The sequence below is a fragment of the Desmodus rotundus genome, chromosome 2 (assembly GCF_022682495.2).
Source record: "Desmodus rotundus isolate HL8 chromosome 2, HLdesRot8A.1, whole genome shotgun sequence".
Taxonomy (NCBI): Eukaryota; Metazoa; Chordata; class Mammalia; order Chiroptera; family Phyllostomidae; genus Desmodus; species Desmodus rotundus.
In genome coordinates this window covers 170,785,767-170,808,042 of record NC_071388.1, presented here as the reverse complement: position 1 = coordinate 170,808,042, position 22,276 = coordinate 170,785,767, and the positions used below count along the sequence as shown (strand labels likewise).

The window sequence follows — 22,276 nt, the reverse complement described above, 5'->3', positions numbered from 1 at the left end:
TTTAACAAGCTGCTTGATAGGAGTTCGCATCATAAAATGACACTTTTTTTGCATAGCCTATACTTTGGATAGTACATTTGGCAGAAAAGTTAATGAAGTCTAAGTGCTTCTGTTTCCATTAAGTTATTCTTTAGATATTTTTGTGACATTTATTGATGGCCTACTAAATGCCAGATATTCACCTCCATTCTGAAGATATAAAGATGAGTCAACTCAAGTAGAGTGGCCAGATTAGGCAAAAAACAAAAAAACAGAAGTAGGCCCTGTATTTTATCTACTATTTTAAAGACAAAGTTGTCTTTAAATATAAATTGCTAGACTCAATAAAACAAAGCAAAATATAAAGCTTAGATATTTTATATTTTTAAACTATCAGTTAAAAAATATAAATCTTTAAAAATATTTGATAGTTCAATATACAATGTTGATAATACAATGTTAAAGTAGACTATTTTTAATATTTGTAACTGTCAAAATGAACTCACTATGATAAAGATAAAAAGGTGGTTTTTCCATATTGGTCAACTTTTATTTATTTATTTTTATTTTTTAAATTTTAATTTAATTTTATTTTTTAAATTAATTTATTTTTATTCAGTTACAATTGTCAACTTTTAAAAAATATAACTGAACAATATAGTTTGTTCATCTTTGAAGTAGTAGTTGGATATATCTATTTGAAAATTTTTATTATAAGACATTTATCCAGTTAAAAAATCTTTAAAATAAGCCTGGTTGATGGATCTGGCAAAAAAAGAAAACAGACCCATGGACATGGAAAACAGTGTGGTTACTGCAGCGGAGATGGGGTGTTATAAGGTGGCTAAATGGGAATAAAAAATATGATGAAAAATAAATAAATAAGCCAGACAATGACAAATTATCTGATATTGGATAAATAGGGGGTGAATTATTAAGGATTAAAATATTTGTCTATAAATTCTGTGTTAACTGATCTAGCTTCCCATTTTATTCCATTAAAATCTGTGTAATTAGCTTAAACTATCAAATTAACCCCTTCAAAATCATCTAGATATATGTCAAACTAGGCTTCAAATCCAATTGCTAACAATAGGAGTATCTTTATGAAGGTTTCATAATAAAATAATTTTCTGATAAAGTTTAGGATTACTGCATAATAGGTCTTCCTATTATAACTTAATTAGTGCACTTTGTAATTTTAAATACTCTAGAAAGACTTGCAATAAGGAACTGTCTTTATTTTAATGTCGTATTTCCCAAATCTATTTGACCACAGAAACTTTTTTAATGGAATCCCTACCTACTCATGTCTCACTCAAATGCCATTCAATGCAGTTTGAAAAATCCCGGACCTTGCCATCTATGATGCTGCCAGTGTTGTTGCTAATCAGATGGTCTCTCAAGTAATATCAAGAAATTTTTCTCTGATATGCAGCAAAATGCATTTTACTTAGTAATGTATGGATAAAAACTACTTAAATAACTATTTGAAAGTCACAGGAAAGAAAATTGAGATTATTTGAGTTTTTTTTTAACTTAGAATTATTTAGACACTCAGGCCAATAGATTATTTTTTTACTTCCATAAGGGCTTGATTAATTCTGAGATTGCTGTGTAAATCTATTTAGAATTTAAAATACTAAACATGTCATGTAGTATTCAGGTTTCTGTTAATGTGTGTTTACCTGACAAGGTACAAAATTACTTTCTTTGATTAAAGACTGTTAAACTGGGAAAATTGGTCATTTAATACTTCTATACTTTTTAAAAAACATTTACTGTTTCTGGTAAGAGATTGTTTAAGTTCAGATTGGTAAGAGAAAAAATGTGAGCATATTAAACGCTCTGCACCATTTGAAAAATAACATAAGAACTAGAATTTGGTGGAGTGGCCGACAGAAGTATGTGTCAGGGTTCAAAGGGTAAAATAGAAATATTCATTCATTTGCCTCAGAAAATATTAACATCTTACTCTATAAACACAGTTTCTAAAATAAAACATGTTTCTAATATTTCTAATTTCCCATAATTAAAAAAATTAAGTGTAAGGTCACAGATTAATCACTACTTTATGGTTAAGGACAACCCATAAAAATCATTTGATTTACTGAGTATATAGCTAAAATTTTTACATATTGTTTTCAGATGCTTCTAATTTAAAATTAGAAATTAGTTATTCTAATACTTGCACGGTGAAAAACTCAAGTAATTGCTGTACACTCATGTACCACATAATAACGATCCCGTCAGCCAAGAGCTGCATGCATGAAGGTGGTGTACCGCATCACCTGGGTGTGTAGCAGGCCAGTGCACTTACACAAACCTAAAGGTGATGTGGGCACAATGACAAAATCTCTAATGATGCATCTCTGAGAACATACACCCGTCGTTAAGCCGTGCATCACTATAGATTTGCCGTGATGTCTTCGTTTTCAGTAGATAGTCTTTATTCTGCGTCAGTGTGAACCCCCCATTAAGACTCTATGTCTGCATGAATATCTAGCGCGAGTCAGTAATTCCTAATTTTTATCCTCCCCTTAAGGCATTTACTGCAACAGAACCTGGGATGGGTGGCTGTGCTGGAACGATGTTGCTGCAGGCACAGAGTCCATGCAGCACTGCCCTGATTACTTTCAAGACTTCGATCCCACAGGTAATAGCAGAAATGTACATACCATCTCCCTGACTTCTATTTAATGAATGCCAGGTTAACTAAATTATTTTCCTTTCTTCTTTTTAATTTAAAGAAAAAGTTACAAAGGTCTGTGACCAAGATGGAAACTGGTTTAGACATCCATTAAGCAACAGAACATGGACAAATTATACCCTGTGCAATATTAACACACATGAGAAAGTGAAGGTATGTACTAATTATAAAAGAAATTTAACCTACACTATCTATTCAAAACGATAGTTATCAACACAGTTTTGGAGGAAATATAGCTAGTGTTCCATTTCATCATAAAGCCTTTTCATGGTATTCTTGGAGAAGAACAATAAGAACAATATCTTTGTAGAAATAATTAACTAGTTTCCTATCATAATACCTAGGAAGCAGTTCTGCCAGGTAATAGTGTATTTACAAGTCAATGGCTCAGGACTGGAATATGAAAATTTCCAAAGAAAATACTTTAAAAGTGTGATAAAAGAGAAAATTTGTATTTGTGATGGAATTTCTAGAATTACATTTTCAAACTGTGCTCCTGTATACAAGTCCAGGAGCTTTAAAGCAGTTCTGTCTGTCCCTCAGCAGAAGGCTTTTATTCTGACTGGCTTGGTAGGTCACCTTCACTCCAATTCCTGCTTTTAATACCATATATTAAGTCAAGGTTAGTCACAGTTTGTCACAACAATAGAAGTTTGACAGAATGTGGCTGCATATATTTACACATGTACAAGGTCTGTCCAGATGGTATCCTGCCATGTCATATGAAAAACAGAGACATTTATTGAAGAAGACACAAGAAACATTGTACACAGGACAATGATGTGTCAGTCCCCTTCAAAGTAGGCATCTTGGGATCTCACACAGTTCTCCCAATCACCATTAGCTGTCCTGTTGTATTTTCCTGAATCTCATCGACAGTCTGAAATCTCTTCCCTTTTAAAGGTGATTTTAGTTTTGGAAAAATCCAGAAGTCACAGGGTGCCAAATCTGGGCTGTAGAGGGGCTAAGTCACCTGGGCGATTTGATATTTCTCAAAAAAACACTGCACAAGACATGATGCATGAGTGGACATGTTGTCTTAATGAAGCTGCCAATCACCAGTTGCCCATATCTTCAGCCTTCTGAAACATCCGAATAGTTTCCATGGAGGAATGTTCAAGCTTAACACAAAATTGGATGCAGATTCATTACTCATTCAGTCATTTTGAATGCAATGACTCACTGCATGGGGACTACCGCCCCAACTGACTAGTGCAGTGAAGTTGTCATTGTTCACACGCATTCCAGTCCACTCTCCTTGGCTGCCAGGTTACATCGCTGTTGCATGAACCATTCTCCTTATATTGACAATGACTGGGTATTTCCCAGACAGATCTCTCATATATGTAATATATATTATAAATTATATATTGTATATTATGTAAATTATATATTACACACTTTACATAATATACATAAATAAGCAGTTTGTCACAGTGATTAAACTTCCTGTTTCTGCACTTTAACAGCTATGTGACCTTCAGCAAGTCATAACCTCTCTCTGCCTCAGTCCTCTCTCATGTATAAAAAGAGGATAACAATAAACCCACCCTCAAAATTTTCATGCTGATTGTCTTAATACAAGGAAAACACTGAGAAAACCAACAAGCATATAGTGAAGCACTTGAAAACTGTCAGCTGTCTTTATAATTATAACTCATTCATTCTTTGCTTATTCAGAGAACAGGTGGAAGGAAATTATAAAAATACAAAATAAAATGGTAAGTTACAGATAAATGAATTACAGAAAATAACCAAAGAGAAAAGGTCTAAACCAGGAGAAAGTTAGAATGTACAGATCATAGGCTCCTATGAGTTACTGTTTGGATATTTGTCTCAGCTTCAGATTTGCCAGGGGAAAAACTGAGACCCAGTGGACAAAGAAAGCCTTATATGGCATTTAAGTGAAGAACAAAAAGAAAATCATCAAATACCATTTGAATTAAGGTGCACAAAATGATAGTGAAAATTGTCTGTGTCTTCCAAATACAATGCTGGTTTTGTATATTACACAGCCTAGATCAATAAATTTATTCCTTCATATGTTTAATGTGAGTTCTAATTTCTTAAATAAAAAGGGCATATGATTTATTAATTTTTATGTCACTGGATAAATTTGCATATATAGTCTTCATTCCAGATGTATATGTGTATTTATTAGTTTGCAAGCTAAGTGGTAAGGCCATGAAATCATGTTTTTAAATACATAATTTATCGCATTGAATTTGATCTTCTACACATGTAGGATTATAGTATTAATATGAGCCTTCATTTTTTATTCACACAAATTGTAGACTGCACTGAATTTGTTTTACCTGACTATAATTGGACATGGATTATCTATTGCATCGCTGCTTATATCACTTGGCATTTTCTTTTACTTCAAGTAAGTCCATATAAAGTATTTTCAATGTACCAATTGTCCTTGGTGAATGCAGTGTCATGTTTATGAAATATAGAATATTTGTAATGTTTAAAATGAATTGAATGTTTGAAGTGTGTTGCCTTTATCTTGACTTTGTAATATATATAGAAAGGAGATTGATGAAATATCTTCGGCTTAACTTCACAAAATTAGTATGCATGTAAAAATGAAGTCATACAGTAAGAAAGGAGCCAAAATCAATATGTAAATCTATGTATATTTGCTTTGGAAACTGTCAGATATTATAGGTTTTCTTAATTGAATTTTCAACTTTTTGGTCCATTTTAGCATCAGTATACACTATGCATTATAGGAACTGATATTTTGTGTGAATGATAACAATAGCATTTAAATATTATTATTAAAAATAATAATCTTAATGTACTATGGTTAGGTTATTTTTTCTGGTTTAGGGGAATCATCATTAAATGGTTAAATTATACCTTGAATTTTACTTAAAATAACAGTTCTTTTTGTTGGGGAGGGAGAGTCAGCTCCAGTTCCTTGATTCAATAAGTGATGTTTTTAATTGATAGGAAAGTAAATTCCAAAATGTATAATATTTTATGTTCTAACATGGTTTTCATAGTTTTGATCACCACCAACAATTATATAGTGCAATGTGAAAAGTGAGTAGCTACATTTTATTGCAGCTTCATCACTATTTCATTCTCTTCCTTCTCTTCCCCTTCTTTTTCTTCTCCTTCTACTATCATCTTGGAACACTGGCAGCTTTAGAACCAAATAGAGTCGTGGCACATCAAAATCATCCAAATCCAGAAATTATCAGAGAGCTGGATGTTAGGTACCTCTGTAACTGGAGCGTCAGCTTTTAGCCCATAGTCCATCACATATTCAGAGTATATCAAATAATATATGCGCCAACCAACCATCATCTCTCTTGGGTTCAAAGTCATGGGATTTAGAAATTATATCAGAATTGCCATTTCTGGAAACCTGTATCTTCTTAAGAACCTAAACATCGGTTACGTAAGGGAATCTACATGGAAACCTTTTAATAGTATTTTTGATATATGACATTCACTAGGCACCACTGGAAATGGACTAAAAATAAAAAATCCACTCTGAATAAAGCCACATTTTTAAATGCAATTTATTTTCCTTAGTAAATTGCATAAAAACTTGTCAAAATAAGTTGAAAGAAAATTTTATCTTAAAATATGTAAAACATTTCTTAAAGATAAATTGATGATACTATATTTTTCAAGAAGTCACTAAAAGGTTCTTGCTGAAAACAAGTTGCCAGTTGTGCCACTGACTCTCCAATTAGTTGTGGCATATCAGTTGCTTCTCTACAGTTTATTGAAATTTCACGTCTTTATTCTTGACTACATCCTTAGCTTATAAAACATTTTTGGAATGAACATTATCTTCAGAGTAAGAATAACTGTAGTATGATTGTCTAATACAATAAAAATATCTGTTCTAAAAATGGAAAATAAACTATTTTACAAAGTGAAGATTTTTAAATAAAGTACTCAGGTCCTCAGTGATATTGATGCTAATTGACAGAGCGAAACAATGTTGCTGATGCCAACACACTGATTGGTAAAAATTTGACACTACAACTGGGATAATATTTAATTTATTAAATTTAAAGACACCAAATGAAATTAAAATGTCAAATTCTCATTTAGTATAATAAAATGGCCAGACAGTTTAAAAACAACGCAGTTCACAAAAATTGCATATTCACCACACACACACACAGAGACTTGATTTAAGTGTAATTAATATTAGCTAGAAGTTTTTTTACCATGAGGACATCAGACTATGAATGAGTATAAAGTACACCAGCCTCTACTCCAAAGGCATAAAATAGAAATCATAAGAATTTTTAAGACTGTTTTACAAAATTCTTGAGAAAAAAGTTGTTTTAAAAATTTCTAACTTTGGGGAAAAGAATGAAACCCTTAATAACAATCAAAGTATAATTTTGAGGAACAATACTTGCATTTAAATTTGCAATATTATTAATAAATCAAAAACAGATTAAGCCTGTTACTAATTTTAAATAAGACTAAGAAATATGTACATTGTAATTCCAATATTCTATTGTGCAATTTCTTGTATTTTTTTCAGTGTTGTGTCATATTCATTTCTTTTTACAGTTTTAATTGTAAGGCACAAATTATTTTAACTATTTTATGTTAGTGTTTATAATTAATACTTTCTATGTCACTAAAGAGTTTTTAAAACAACCATTTTATTTTGTATATAATATATCAGTTAAAGTTGACAAAAGTTGACTGAGTCATTCCTCTACATTTGCTCATTAACACTGCTTCCAAATTTTCCTGTTTATAAAAAACACTATAATGGACATTATCAGACATAATTTTCCCATATTTTGCACTGTTTTTAGGCTATATTCTTGGAAACTTGGGATATTGGGCTCAAAAGTTATATATCTTTTTATGGTTCTTGAAATCATAAAAGTATCGCAAAATCAACTCGTTGAAAACAAATTCATAACATCTACCTCTTTAACCCAAAGCAGTTTTTCTTCCAGCGTGACCCGTCTTCACAAATAACACCACTAGCATTTAGTTTTATTAGCCAGAAATTTAGGAGTATTCAGTGACACATTCTCAATTTCCCCATCATTTTTCCTCATGCTCTGTGGATTTAACCTCCTAACACACCTCCAATCTATCCAGTTTGCTTCGTATCTGTGCTACCACACCGGCCTTGTCTCATCAGCCTCAGTAAGCCTACTTTTGTGACCTTTGTCCAATTCTAAACAATTGAGCTGGAATAGTTTCAAAGATTTAGATCAAATACAGACCTGATTTTGTTATCCTTGGCTTTAACAAGTTTAGTCTTCCTAATGTAATTTATTTAAAATCAGAATCATCAACATATTCTGTAATTGAATATTCTGCATAAGAATATTCAATCCCTTGGATTTATGTGGCCTTTGTTGTCCCATCATCAGACTGAGATTCCTTAAAATGCTAATCAGTAGAAGCATCTGTGTGAAACAATTTTGGACACTGCAGTTAGATTGAAGGGAGACCAAGGCCACTTCAGAAAATGCTGAAGTGAACGGCTGGCGAAGCATATTCATATAGTCAAGAGCAATAGAAATGTTAGCTTTTTCCAACTAATTCCTAGAGGAGCTAATGTTTCACATAAAATCATCGTGTGTAAAAACCGTCTACCAATAGCTCCTTTCTACTTCTTAACCCAGTTCTTCATACTGCTGTCATTCTTGCTTAGTCTTTGGTAGCGATGGCATTTTTTCCCATTTGCTAATTGATGCATCCTAATAAAAACTAAGAACCACACAAAAAACTGAATTAAGATACAGTTTATTTTTTTGTCTAGAGAAAGGAAAGTATACTACTCATCCATGCTTTAAATTAGAAACAGAAAATGTGAAACACTATCAGATATACTTCAGTTTTATATTAGAGCCAATTAAAGGAAAGAGAGCAGGAGATAAAAAGAAAGGGAAAGGGAGGGGAAGAGAAAGACAGAACTTTGGGATTTGCCAAGCCCTGAAAAGCACTGACTCTGGCTCATAATGGGAAAACAAAACAGAACCCTTTAGATAAAAATAAATAAATAAACTTTACTGGAATTAGTCATAAATTATATTTTAATTACTGTTTAGAATCTGAGAGCATAGCAAATCCTGCTTTTTCTTTCAACCCAAACAGCTCTATCTTATTGCACATAAAAGAGTGCATATAACATCTGACTTGTATGAGGAAAAAGTGATTCTTTTAACATCTTAATTTTGCTGACATTTCAGGCACTGATTCCAATTTAAAACCAAGTTTCATATTTACAAGTATATAGAAAATGATATCCTTTCTAGTAGTTGAGAAAAGGTCCAAAATAAAATTTAGCATAAATTTAAAAAATCTATTCATTTGGTGGGCCAAAGCACTCTTAATTTAATAAAATAATCTTCAATGTTTTACATTTTTGCTTTTCAGGACAAATGAGCCAAATTCTCGCCTTTTCTCTTAGATAATATCTGAATACTTTCAATCAATATTGTGAACTTTTATCTCATTTGTGGTTTCTTTATTCTCTTGAATAAACATAATTACATTTTTAACTATAATTTTTCTCCTGAAAACCGTCTATGACGGCATCTTTAAATCCATTTTAAACAAAGCTAACTATTTAAAGACATTCTACATTGAAACAGAGAGCAAACAGTCTTACTCTGTAAATCATACCCTGAGGTTTTGCCAAATCAAAACTTTTACTTAAGTTTTTTTTTTCTTTAATGTGGCATATTGACACTGTCAGAGGTTTGACGATGGCTGAGTTCAGAAATAGTCTTCTAGTCAGTCCATCTCAGTGCCTTCCCCAATCATCCTTGCTTTCTCAGCTCTCCTGGTGCTCATTCATTGTAAGTTTGTGTGCACTGTGCTTCTGAGATAGATCCTATTCTCTTGTATGGCTTCCTCCAGCTTAACATTGGATATTATTTAATTACTATGTTTTTAATGTAATACTTTATTGGATTACACTTATTAGGTCTATTTCCAAGTTTATGCATTTTAATAAATGTGCCATAAAATCCATCATCTTCAAACTGAGTGTGGTGAGAGCTGAAAACATATCTATTCAGTAATGCAAGTCTTGGTGGGAAAGCTTTTTAAATGTGCCCACTGCAATTACAGAATACAGGTATTGCGTTTCCCCGCTGGAGGGTCAGATTTGATAATGACAGAGTGAAGCGAGAAGTAGTCGACATACTCTTAACAAAAACCCGTTCTAATGCAATCGCCTTACTGGTTAATGGAGAAGAGTCCCAGCAATGAAAATAGGAAGTAAAGCTGAATTAAAGAATTTGGACTTATTTTAAACAGTAATTTTGTTATTAAAAACTATAAGTTAATATTAAAGATCACATATTTCTGTTGAAATTTCTTTCCTTATAAGTGTATTTTATCTGTTTTGCTTGAACAGTTGAAACATAAGTGCTACTTAAGCGTAACTAAATTTTATGAGAATAAAATGACAAATTGTTTCAAAATAACTAATGACCCATTGTTTGGAGTAAAAACTATGTACTTATTTGAGTGGATTAAAACTTTGTAAAATGAAATACAAGACGTAAGTAATATAGCATTTTTTTCTCAAAGTCATAATACATTTTGCAATTTGGTTTTCCACTCTTATAAGCACAGTTTATTTTGCTAGACTGTACTGAAAGATATGACTATCTCTGTAAACCCTGAAAACTGTAGCAGCTTTTTACTAACTTGGAAAAACGAAAGCCAAGAATGACTGGATATTGCGCTTTTAACATTTGTTGATGGAACATTAAGAGCTAACACAAACGATTATATGTTTCAGAATCAAAAAGCCATTCTGTAAATTATGCTCTTTACATTTAAGTTTTTTCATATTAGAATGGAAAACAACAATGTGAAGTTTTGCTTTATGCTCTACTAACATTGTCTGTCCTTCTTGCCCTTCAAAAACTTTCAGCTTCAACATTAGCTAAAAAAAAAAAAAAAAAAAAAACTGAGTCAGGATGCCTTCTCTGTTTAGAATTTTTCTCCCCTATCTTCTGTTTCAGATCTGTATTCCTCATACTCTGGCCACAGTCCTCAACTACTTCCTAATCCTATTTTAATTTATAAAAAGTGTATAACATTATCTGGAATTACTTTATGTAATTGACATGCCTACTTACCCTTCACTGTCACATGAATAACATAAGATTTGGATCTTGCTCTGTATTATTCAAAACTTTTTTTCCCATTATCTAAACATAGTACATAATACAGTATCACTTATTCATGAATACATGGTTACAAGTGACTAAATAAATATTATAAGGAAGCAAAGGAGGGAGGCGGGGATGGCTGGGGTGTTGGGGAGTGGTGGTGGGTAAATGCAGACAACTGTAATTGAACAACAATAAAATAATTTTTTAAAAAAGAAAAGCCTTATTACTTTCTTAATAACTTGAACATTCAAATTCAACAGATCACTTAATAAGATTGTAACCTTGAGCAAATTACCTCAATTTTATTAAAGGATAATGATACTTCCAAGGGGTTGTTAATAGAGATATAAAGTCTTATTCCTGTGCTTGGGATATTCTAAAGACTCATTTAATGGTGGCTGCTATATAAACAGAACAACCTCTGTGGTATAATAAAAAGATCATCATCTGTGTAGGAATCTGACACACAAATCCAAAGTTCTCAGAATTAACTAGCTGCATTTTGTATCAACTTTACTGAATCCTACTTTCTGAATTTTCAGAATGAATTAAAATATTAATCATATTGAAGATTAACAAAAGTTTATGTAGAGGCCTTGTACAGATAAATTTCCTATCTTTATGTATGTGTTATATATGTCTACTCTCCTAAACTACTTCATTTATCTCTGTGTTTTAAGAAATTATAGGTTTTCCCTAATTATGATTTTATCATGAGTGAATCTGGGGGAAAAATCTTCCAAATTTGGAGCAGCTCTTTTATGAATTATGAATGCATCTTGTTTGAATGATTATTGGTTAAAAATGTGGAATTATGATGTCATCATACTTTGTTTTCTCTTGTCTTTTAGGAGCCTCAGTTGCCAAAGAATTACTTTGCACAAAAATCTGTTCTTCTCCTTCATTTGCAACTCTATTGTAACAATAATTCAATTCACTGTGGTGGCTAACAACCAGGCCTTAGTAGCCACAAATCCTGTAAGTAAAAGGAGGTGTGTCCTTAGGTTCAAAGGGTCAGCTAGAAAGACGGAAGATGTGAGAGGGGAGATATGAGAGGTCCTGATGTAAAGATTATGTGTGTAATTAAGTCATTCAGTACTCATGTATATTTCAAGGTCTGTCATACAGAGGATGTATGTAGCTATATTCAGTCTAGAAAGGTAAGTACATCTCAATATTCCTCAAGTTATAATGTTTGAATATTAAAAAGAAGAACACTGTTTTGATTCAATTATCTATATATGTTTTGCATATCTTCACCTCAATTTATAGATAGAGTCCTGTTACTGGTAGGACGTAAGAGTTTATATAACAATTACTCAATCAAATTTTTAAAAAATCAACTATATAGTTAGAAAAGTGGAAACGGAATTAGATACATGAAAATGGAAAATTTAAATTACATTTTGGGTATCTGACTTTAAAAAGTTAGTAAAAGCAGAGAGAAATGAGTTACACATCCCCTATATAATTGTTAAACTTTATTATCATAAAGTTTTTAAAGGGCTATACCAAGTCTCCACGTCTCAGCATTTATACTTTTTTCCTTACAACTTCTTTGGAAGCACAAAATTTTAGGGTAGGTATCAAAAGATACACAAAACTAAGCACAGAGACTGTCATAATATAAGTGTATTTTTAAAAGAAGCTAACATTTCCCTATACAAATGTATATATTTTTGTAAGGTGCATATCTACATAAGCTATATTTAAATTAAAATATCTGCACAAATACAAATATATTCAAGCTTTTAAAATCATATTTTCATAAAGTATATAAATACCTATGCTATAATATTATATGGATTTGTGGAAGGGTGTGTATATATGTATATATAAAGTGTTTTGAACACTGTAAGATTAAGTTATCTAGTTACTGAAATCAGGGAAGAGAAGGAATTTTCACTCGGTGGGTCAATAAACAGTGCTCCTGTATGTGTTTTATGTGTGTTTTTAGGGTAATCTCCAAAATTCTAAAATTCCCTGCATTGTTTGCGCACGTGCATCCGGATTGCTTAATTTTTTATAGGTTCCACTCTGAAGTCACGGGGTGAGGAAACACGCTGGGCTATAATTAACTGTATGAAAAACACAGCCAATGTTCTGTCATTTTGGAGTGAATTTCTCTGGAGCAAGGACATTCAGAGCTCTGTAATGAAGCTGCAGAGCAAGAGATTTTAAATCTTATATTTATATACAAGCTCATGAATTACAAACTACATATATTTAGTTTTAACATATCATTGGAAAATTTATTGTCTGTATTTATCATCAATACCCAGCATAAAAATATTTTGCTGAAGCATGTTTTAAGTTCTTTTCATCTTTTTATCTACAGTTTATGGGTTAACTCTAAAAATGGAAGTAGGAATTAAATAATAAATTAATATGAATAGCTAAAAACTAGATAATTTGAAGCTGAAGTCGATCATTTCTCTGTAATATAATGGAAGTTTGCTTATGGTATTATGCTTGACATAAGGTATGTTATTTAAAATTTAATGTCATGCAATCTGAAAATATATTTGATGAAAGAATAGATTTTGTAAATGTCCTTTAATCAGAAGGCATTATGTATAGTCATGAAAACAAAATTGAATTATAAGACTTGTGTTTAGTCTTATAACTAGTCTTAAAATGAGGGTATAGTTTTAATTGAAGTGTATGAATATTAGCAAGTCATTATTCTTTTTGGTACAGTTTTTATCTATGAAATGGTTGATTAATAATAACTCATGCCTCAGAATTATTTTAAGGATTAATTAAAATAAATATATTAAAATACTTTTTAACTAACTCATATGCAAATGTTGTTATTACTATTCTTTGATAATGCAACATTTATTTTCCAGTGCATTTCATTTCCAGTTTTCTTTTTAGTGAAAAAAACATTTACTTCAAAAATGATGATAATTGCCACTAAATATTTATGGACTTCCAGATTGGACATTGGAGTGAATGGAAGTATTGGCCCTGTATTTCTGGGAGAGGTTTTCATTTAGGTCCCTTGCTGAGAGAGTTATACCTCCTGCTCCTTGTATTTTCCTTACCCCAAATTGGATCTCCCTCTTCCTGTCTCTTTAAGAGTAGACAAGAGAAAATGGAGAACTCAGGAAAAGAGGAAGGAAAGCCAGTACTTTTTCTTCCTTTTACCTACATGAAACCCTCAAACCCTATATTTGGATAAGATAAAGTATAGGGTCATTAGATTATATTTAATAAGTATTTACATCTTGCATGTAATATGTAAGACTTTCCAAGTGTTTGGCCCTTTTCATGAATTGCCTTTATAATTATTAATATATTATTCAGATTTTTTCCAATGGAATGCAACAATCAAAGAGTTCATAAAGACATAATTAAAATAAATGTAAATAGATGTTAGTCATCCATGTATGAAACTTTTACATTCAAAATTACATAATAACTAAAACACGTTGGGAAAAATGCATCCACAAAATGTAGTAGATTTGGAATGTACACATTTCCTTTTCAATACACCATTATAAATCTTTGGAGTCAATGGCTAAAACTTTAGAGGTACCATTAGATGAGAATGAAGACTGGCATTTTACAAATCTGAATCATTTGTGTGTAAGATTTTGTGTAGATAAAAGAAAATTCCATGTTTCTATATAACTGAGCTAAACTAGATTGTCACTTTAAATGTAAATTGATAAACAACTGAATATTGATTGCTTTACATTCTTCTTCCCACAGGTTGGGTGTAAAGTGTTCCAGTTCATGCATCTTTACTTGATGGGATGTAACTACTTCTGGATGCTCTGCGAAGGGGTTTACTTACACACACTCATTGTGGTGGCTGTGTTTGTGGAGAAGCAGCACTTACTGTGGTATTATTTTCTTGGCTGGGGTAAGTCTCATTACACATGTCTGCTAATTCACCTCATTAAGAAATCTGTTGGAGGATGCAGAGTTCCTTTGTAATAAAACAATAAAAACGTATTATTAATCATTTTGAGTAATTCCAGGTGATTAACCTTTGCTTACTGCTGTAAATTTAAATAAAGTACCACTGATTCATTGTTTTCAGTAGTCACAAGTCAATTACTAATAATTTTTTTCCATTTAATATTTCAATGTGTATCTTGGCTAACTACATGACTAAAACAATGGAATTAGAATTATGAATTAGGATCCGGTCTCTGTACTGTTCTGAGTCTCCTTTTTCCTCGTGTGCAAAATGAGAACATTGGGCTTAGCCAGCTTTGACTTTCCATTTTTAAAATGTTTGTTAAAAAAAAATTAAAAACATTGTCATTTTATTTAAGAGTAAAGGGAAGAGTTATTGAAAAAAACATGAAACGTAACTATTTTTTCCATGAAATCTCCTGACATGATATTATTCACAAAGCAAACAATGATACACTTCTAACATTTAAATAAAACAGGAATAATGCAAAATACAAGATGCTGAAAATAAATTCAATAGGACTAGTTTCCAGAAACATAACTGAAATTATACTTTATTTATCCATCTCTCTCTCTCTCTCTCTCTCTATCTATCTACCTACCTACCTATGTACCTATCTACCTAACCTGTCAGACAATAGACATAGATACACCCATGTGCAATTATGTATGCATATACACAGTCTTTCGTACATTCAGATTATCTTTATAAAACATGTATTTGAAAGATCTGATTTAGAATGTTCAGAACATGCAAAATCTCTGATACAAAAAACATCTCTCTCTTCTTTCACTTTTCTTTGTATAGTCAGTCAGTCTCAATGTTTTTCCACAGGTGACCATCTACCAAACATTGGCAATTCCATATTACAGAAAATACGTGAATGCTGGATCCTTCCAAGCCTTAGGGCTGAGGCAGCACATGCATAGACGTAGCCTCCGGAGTCCACTGATTCAAAATGGCTTATTTTGAAAACACATACACACAAACCTTAAAATAAAAATAGCTAATATTTTACCACACTTACTGGTTGACTATACAGATAATATTTACTCAATAAACATAAGTGACCAGTTATTTTTGTTCCTAGAGAATCTCTGAGTTTTCACATTGCATAGCATATTTCAGGAGTTCCATCTGTAGTGATCACCTATACATTTTTTTTGATATTTACAGGATTTCCACTGATTCCTGCTTGTATACATGCCGTAGCCAGAAGCTTATATTATAACGACAAGTAAGATAATATCTCTTTCTGATTTCTATTGGACCTAAGTGAAACACAAATCCTCAACAAGATTTCTCTGTTTCTCTCCCCGCCCCCGCCCCAGCTGCTGGATCAGTTCTGATACTCATCTTCTCTACATTATCCACGGCCCTATTTGTGCTGCTTTCCTGGTATGTGATTAGAATTCTCCTTTTTTCAATACCGTTCAAATTTAACTTCATATCCTGAGTCATCTGGTCTATAGTATCCTTCAGGTTCCCAGTGGACACAGACAACATGCTCACAGTGTTTGATTGAAAAGGCTTTGATGAAGGTGTTTTAAGTTACATTACATTTCATTACATTATATTTTATTAAAGGTGTTGGCAGGAAGAGTAAAGGACTAAATCCGAAGGGGTGGTGCAGCACTAGGGGCCAACAGTGGAAGCTGTCACTACAACAAGAGGCGGGCAGAAGGGACAGTGCAGTTACGAGATGGGAACATGTTCTGGGAGCAGTCGCCCCACAGGAGCTCTGGTCTTGGGGAGAGGAACACAGACACTGACCAAACCATGGCTTGGTGGGAAAGAGGAGGGGAAGAAATATTCACACTCTTCTCCCTTGCCATGCTCTGGCTTCTTGGTTCCTCCCACTGGCCAAAAGCGGCAAATGTCAGAGGGTAAGAAAGCCAGGGTGGTGGCAGTTGTCAGAGGAACCTCAGGGCCTCCTGGGCGCAGAGCACAACAGAGAAGGGCAGAGGACCCATCCATGAAGTAGGGCCGGCAAACAAGGAAAGCCTGCACGGCCGTGTCGGTAATGAGAGTAAAACTCCAATAAAGAAAATACTTTAATCTGAAAAAAGAGAGTATTGCTTAAACTGTTGTCTTATTATTATAATGATCATCACTTACTGCAAGTGCACTGCACATTTTAAGTGTTGCTGCAAAGAAACAGAAGTCACATTTAAAGCTTTTATTGTGTTGTTTCACTGGGGAAATAAATTCAAAATAATATTCTTTCTCTCATGATGCATTAAAGAACAACATGTAATTATAGTATGAGTGTAATTACAGATGACATTTGGTTATATATAAAAAGAGAAAGGTGATATGTGTCCCAGCCAAAATCCAAAGTGTCCTAACCCTTATTTTCAGATTCGTTTTTTAGACAAATATTCTTCTGTTATTTTACTGTATTTGTTAGCTGCAATTTGGTATATTGTTATGTGTGAACTCAGGTCAAGCCACTCCCAAATGTATCATTGCTAAGCCATCTCAAAAAGGTAAATTCCGGAGGCTGATTGCCTAGGTTTAAATTCTTCCTCCTCCTCTTACTTGCTGTGCGACTGTAAGGCATTAAACTAATCACTATTTGCCTCAAGTACCTCACTGGTAAGATAGAGAGTGTAATAATAGTGACTCTTAATTTTTTAAACAAGAAATTAAGTGAGTTAATACATAAAAAGTGCGCAGCCTGGCATGTATAAAACATGTAGCATTTGTCCAGTGTCTGTTTTTTTGCCTAGCCACACAAGAAAACCAGTTCAAAAAATCAAAATATGGAATTTATTATGTCTCATGGAAATTTTAGTATTCCTTAGTGTAGAATCTAGTGAAAATTTCAAAGGCAAAAGGTTTTTTTCTTTTCTTTCTCCCTGCACATCCTAGGGACATGCATGACACGCTCTGTTTAAGCTGTACCCTGAAATGTTCTAGCTGTGTATTCTCTGTGCTCAGAAGACCTAGCATTGAAACCTCATTTAACCACTACTGATGTGGATCTCAGGCTGGTTTTGTTTTTGACCTCTTGGTGACTGTTTCTCATCTGTGTTTATGGAATAATAAGAATAAATATCTCAGAGGACATTGTAAGGATTAAATTTGTCCTATTAAGCAATTAACACAGTACATAGAATATAATACATTCTCAAAAAATTCTTTTAAAGGTTTCTTGACTTCTCATTTCTACATGGTAGCATGATTCTTTTCTGATGAGAGCCCCCCCAAAATTGAGATACATTGTTTGGGCCACCCAGGAGCTCACAGATCAAATACAGGGGGAAATTGTACTATAAGAGATCTGACTATTCGGAGTGTGATTCAATGCCTACATCAGAGAGCTTCAGGAAGAAGTAAAAGCACCTAGCAAATTAAAAATTTTAACAGCAAATAACACAATTTGGGGAAAACCTGTCACCATCAACTCTGAGAGGAAAGTGTAGGTAGTGCCGCTAAGGTAAGATATCACATAGGAATATAGCCCACGTTGCTCAGTAAAAAGGAAGTAAAAATCCACATTATTTGAATAAAACTTTTTTCATAATCTTGTCCTAAAAAAAGATTGGGAGTCTATTTTTCTGCCAGGATAAATTGTTCTGTTCTTATTTAAGCTCCAGGGCCCCTCACTGGTCCCAGTCAATTCCAAGGTCCAGGGAGGGGCTCTAGCAATTGTTTACATGATCACATATATTTATATAATTTTTATAAGTAAGATTTCAACCACAATCAGTTTCTTTCCACTCAGACTTCCTCTGTCACAATTTCCTCTTGAGCAGGATGGTATTGGAGTGTCCACACCATTTTCGAGATTCTACTAAGGGGAAGTTTGAAGAGATACATTTAATTTGGGTTCAGTGAGAGATATTTAGATCATTTTGGTGCGTAGTTAAATGATTGCTGGCTGTTCTAGCAAAGCAATGGCTCCTGAGACTCCTCCCACCACCAATGAACTGATTCACCTTGCCTGCCTTCGTGACCTCCGGCGGCATTGTGATTGAAAACAGCCTGTTGTGCCTACTAGGGGTGTGGACTTTGTGAGTGCTGTAGTAACACAGCTTACTTCTCTTACTTAGTTTTGCTCAAAGATAGATGAGATTCAGGTACAGTTCATCTGAAATTTAAAATTATTGTTCTAGCTTTTATTTAAAATAAATGGAAATGTTTGCAGAAAATAAAGTAGGATGACTTCCTAGTTTCTAGTTTCATACCTTACACCAGACTTGCCATTTTGGAGAAGCACTTTGCATTTAGAAATTTTTATGTGATGGGCATCTAAATTGCAGCTTTTCTATTGATTTTTATAATTTATGATTTTTGCATAAATTGTACTAATTGCAATAATTATACAATATTGATATTCTAAATTTATAAGCAGATAAAAGAGAATTGTTATCATTTTTTCTATGGTAGGGTAGTATTTTCTATTTAGTCAAAACTTTTAAAAGAGCACTGAATGCTTAGGAAGAGAATATAGTGGTATGGCTGGAATAACAGCTGATGTGTTGATTAGTCAGGGCATTCTTACAGCTGTTGAAATGGCTTATTCTGCTTTCATCTTCAGCAGAGACATTCTTGTGTCTGTAACCACGTTGCTTTTCGTGGATGTGTTTCCATCAGGATTATAATGAGCTATGTTTTGAAGCATATGTCCCATGGAATTCTCTAAGAATAGTAGCAGAATATTTTTATGCCCAGTTATTTTCATAGCACATGTCTTAAATCAGCAAACGTCTGTTATTTGTTCATTATTTTCTGCATTAAATAAGATGCTGCCATTATTTTCCAATTTATTAAAGTATGTGGATATAAATTATATATTGGTATATAATTTAAATGTTTTGGATTATTAGAACAAGCGCAGATGCAGCAAGTCTGGGTGAGAGAAAAGGGAAAGACAATGGCACAATAGCATAAGAAGGGGCTGTTCTGGAGTTAATGTCCGTGGTCATAAAGAACAGGCAGAGAGAAAATAGATGAAAGTAAACAATGCTTGTTTGGCTCAATATAGGAAAGGCAGAATGTAATATTCAGGGGAGGGACAGATATTCCACCAAAATTCTGTCCATTTTCTGAGTAACTTAGTTACCCACACTCTATTTTTGAAGTTTTATGTCTCCCTTGCAAAGATAATTTTTTTTCTCTTGGAGAAAGTCATTAACACATAGTCAATATGTAATTATAGAAAGTAATTAACATAAGAAGGCCCCGTGGGCTGCCAAATGTTTATCTCTAGAATGAGGAAAGTTGAATATTAACTAGTTCAAGTGTGTGATTCAGCCTACTCTATGGATAAAGAGTATTACAGCAATATCTTGGAGGACTTTGGAAAACGTTACAAAAAACACACACAGAGAAAGAATAAACCAAAAATCTGAAAATGATTATTATGGTATAATATATATTCAGAAAGTACCTAATGTGAACTGATACAGAAGAGATACTTAAAAATTAGAATTTGTTAAAAACAAATCTTTCCTTCGTTCGAGCTGAGAATATTTAAAAGTTTTATTTTTGAACCTGAGCAAAATTCAAAAATATTGTATAAGAAAATGAGCTAAGAAAAACACTTAGATATCCCCCAACTGAATGTGTTTCATAATAATTCTACCATAATTTTACTTTTCTAAAAGCTAAGTCCATTAAAATCATTGTACTTGTTAAATTAATAAATCACAATTCCAGAAGTATAAAATTATATCACATTCTTATACATTGAACATATTCTAAGGTTTATAAAATCAAAAAGCCTTCACTAATGCTTCTTTAATGTTAAATATGAAATACTTTTCTTATGCCGTTTTTTTTTCTTCTAGGTGAATCTTTTTTTTCTATTAAATATTGTACGTGTTCTTGTCACTAAGTTAAAAGTCACTCACCAAGTGGAATCCAATCTGTACATGAAAGCTGTGAGAGCTACTCTGATCCTGGTGCCATTGCTGGGCATTGAATTTGTGCTGCTTCCATGGAGACCGGAAGGCAGGGTTGCAGAGGAGGTATACGACTACATCATGCACATTCTTGTGCACTATCAGGTATGGGGCTGGTGTTCTTACATCCAGAATGCAGCTTGAGAAATTTGGTATTAAATTTCCACATAGTTTTACTTTTGACTGCATGTACAGTGAACTGCTTGCAAATAATGTACTGTATCTTTTCTGTTTTGGAATCATATTATTCTTTTTTTTTAAACAGGGTCTTTTGGTCTCTACAATTTTCTGCTTCTTTAATGGAGAGGTATGGTGATTGTTGTTATTCCTTCTATTATTTTATATTGGCAAAATGTTTTTTTCTTTAAAAAATGAGATAGAACTATGAATGCTCTAGGAACAACTATTTCAAATTTTGTTTGGATCAGGAAAGACAACCATAGAATCTCTTTTCATAGATGCAACTCTCCTTTCCAAAAGTTTGGGATATTTTGGAGTTCAAGGCTAGGGCAAGTTCAGCCTCACTTTAAAGTATTTCATCAATGAATTTTATTTATCTAGTCTTTTGACCTACCTTTTAAACCGTTAAGTTTGAACTTTGACCTATGTGCAGTCCTAGGAAATCCTTAACCTCATAGGACATGCATATTCTCTAACAGAAAAATGAATTGGCCCATTTTTATTTTCCCATTCTCTGTTTCTTTTTAATTCTTCCTGCTTGGCCCACAATCTGGTCTTTGGCAACAGATACAAAAGATTTTTAAAAATTAAACTCTCTGTTTTATTAGAAAGATATGTAGTAGATTAGAAAATTTAAGAGAATTAGCGTGCTCTAATTTGCAACATGGGAAGTAGTCTTGGGTATTTCAACATTGTTATCCAAGTATTTCCTAACTGAAAAGTTTCAGGGATTTTAGAAACTGGTAGTACTATATTTCTTAGGCATATGAACAGTGTTATAGCTCAGCAATTTGAACTATATTGATTTAGCTCTATATGTTTTTAACCCACTTGAGAAAATTTAACCTGTTGGAGGATTTTGGCAAACTTTCACAAAGTTTAGAAATCCAGACAGCAACTGAGTGAGACTGGGACACTTGGTAATAGCAAAGCTTATCACAAAGCTTTAGATGGAAAACACATATAAAGTTAGCATAACTTTATAACAACCATTTCTTTAACACAAATCAATAATGGAAATCATGTACATATGAAAAATTATTAAATATTGCTTTCCTCTGCTTAAGTAATATTTTACTTCTTTCTCTTAGCATGTAATAAAACTTTATTTGTTTTTTTAATTTAAATTAAAATATATTTAATTTTAATATAGTTATTTATTTTATATATTGATTTATTTATTTTAAAATATTTTATTTATTTATTTTTAGAGAGAGAGAAAGAGAGAGAGAAAGAGAGGGAGAAAAATAGCAATGTGTGGTTACCTCCCACTTGCTCCATACTGGGGACCTGGCCCGCAACCCAGGCATGTGCCCTGATTGGGAATCGAACTGGTGACCCTTTGGTTTGCAGGCTGGCGCTCAATCCACTGAGCTACACCAGCCAGGGTTACATATTTATTTACTGATAA

The 22,276-nt window shown here is 32.8% G+C and overlaps 1 protein-coding gene across 6 annotated transcripts in view; it reads left to right on the top strand.

Moving 5' to 3' along the window:
* The window catches only part of CALCRL (calcitonin receptor like receptor), an 82,816-nt gene that overhangs the window by 54,083 nt on the left and 6,457 nt on the right, over positions 1-22,276 (top strand). For all 6 annotated transcript variants that reach the window (XM_053918842.2, XM_053918841.2, XM_053918840.1 and 3 more), the window contains 9 exons: positions 2,525-2,635; positions 2,730-2,842; positions 4,984-5,075; positions 11,691-11,817; positions 14,560-14,713; positions 15,950-16,010; positions 16,105-16,171; positions 20,572-20,790; positions 20,951-20,992. In XM_053918842.2, coding sequence (XP_053774817.1) covers positions 2,525-2,635; positions 2,730-2,842; positions 4,984-5,075; positions 11,691-11,817; positions 14,560-14,713; positions 15,950-16,010; positions 16,105-16,171; positions 20,572-20,790; positions 20,951-20,992 — 986 coding nt within the window. The remainder of the gene's footprint in view (positions 1-2,524; positions 2,636-2,729; positions 2,843-4,983; positions 5,076-11,690; positions 11,818-14,559; positions 14,714-15,949; positions 16,011-16,104; positions 16,172-20,571; positions 20,791-20,950; positions 20,993-22,276) is intronic.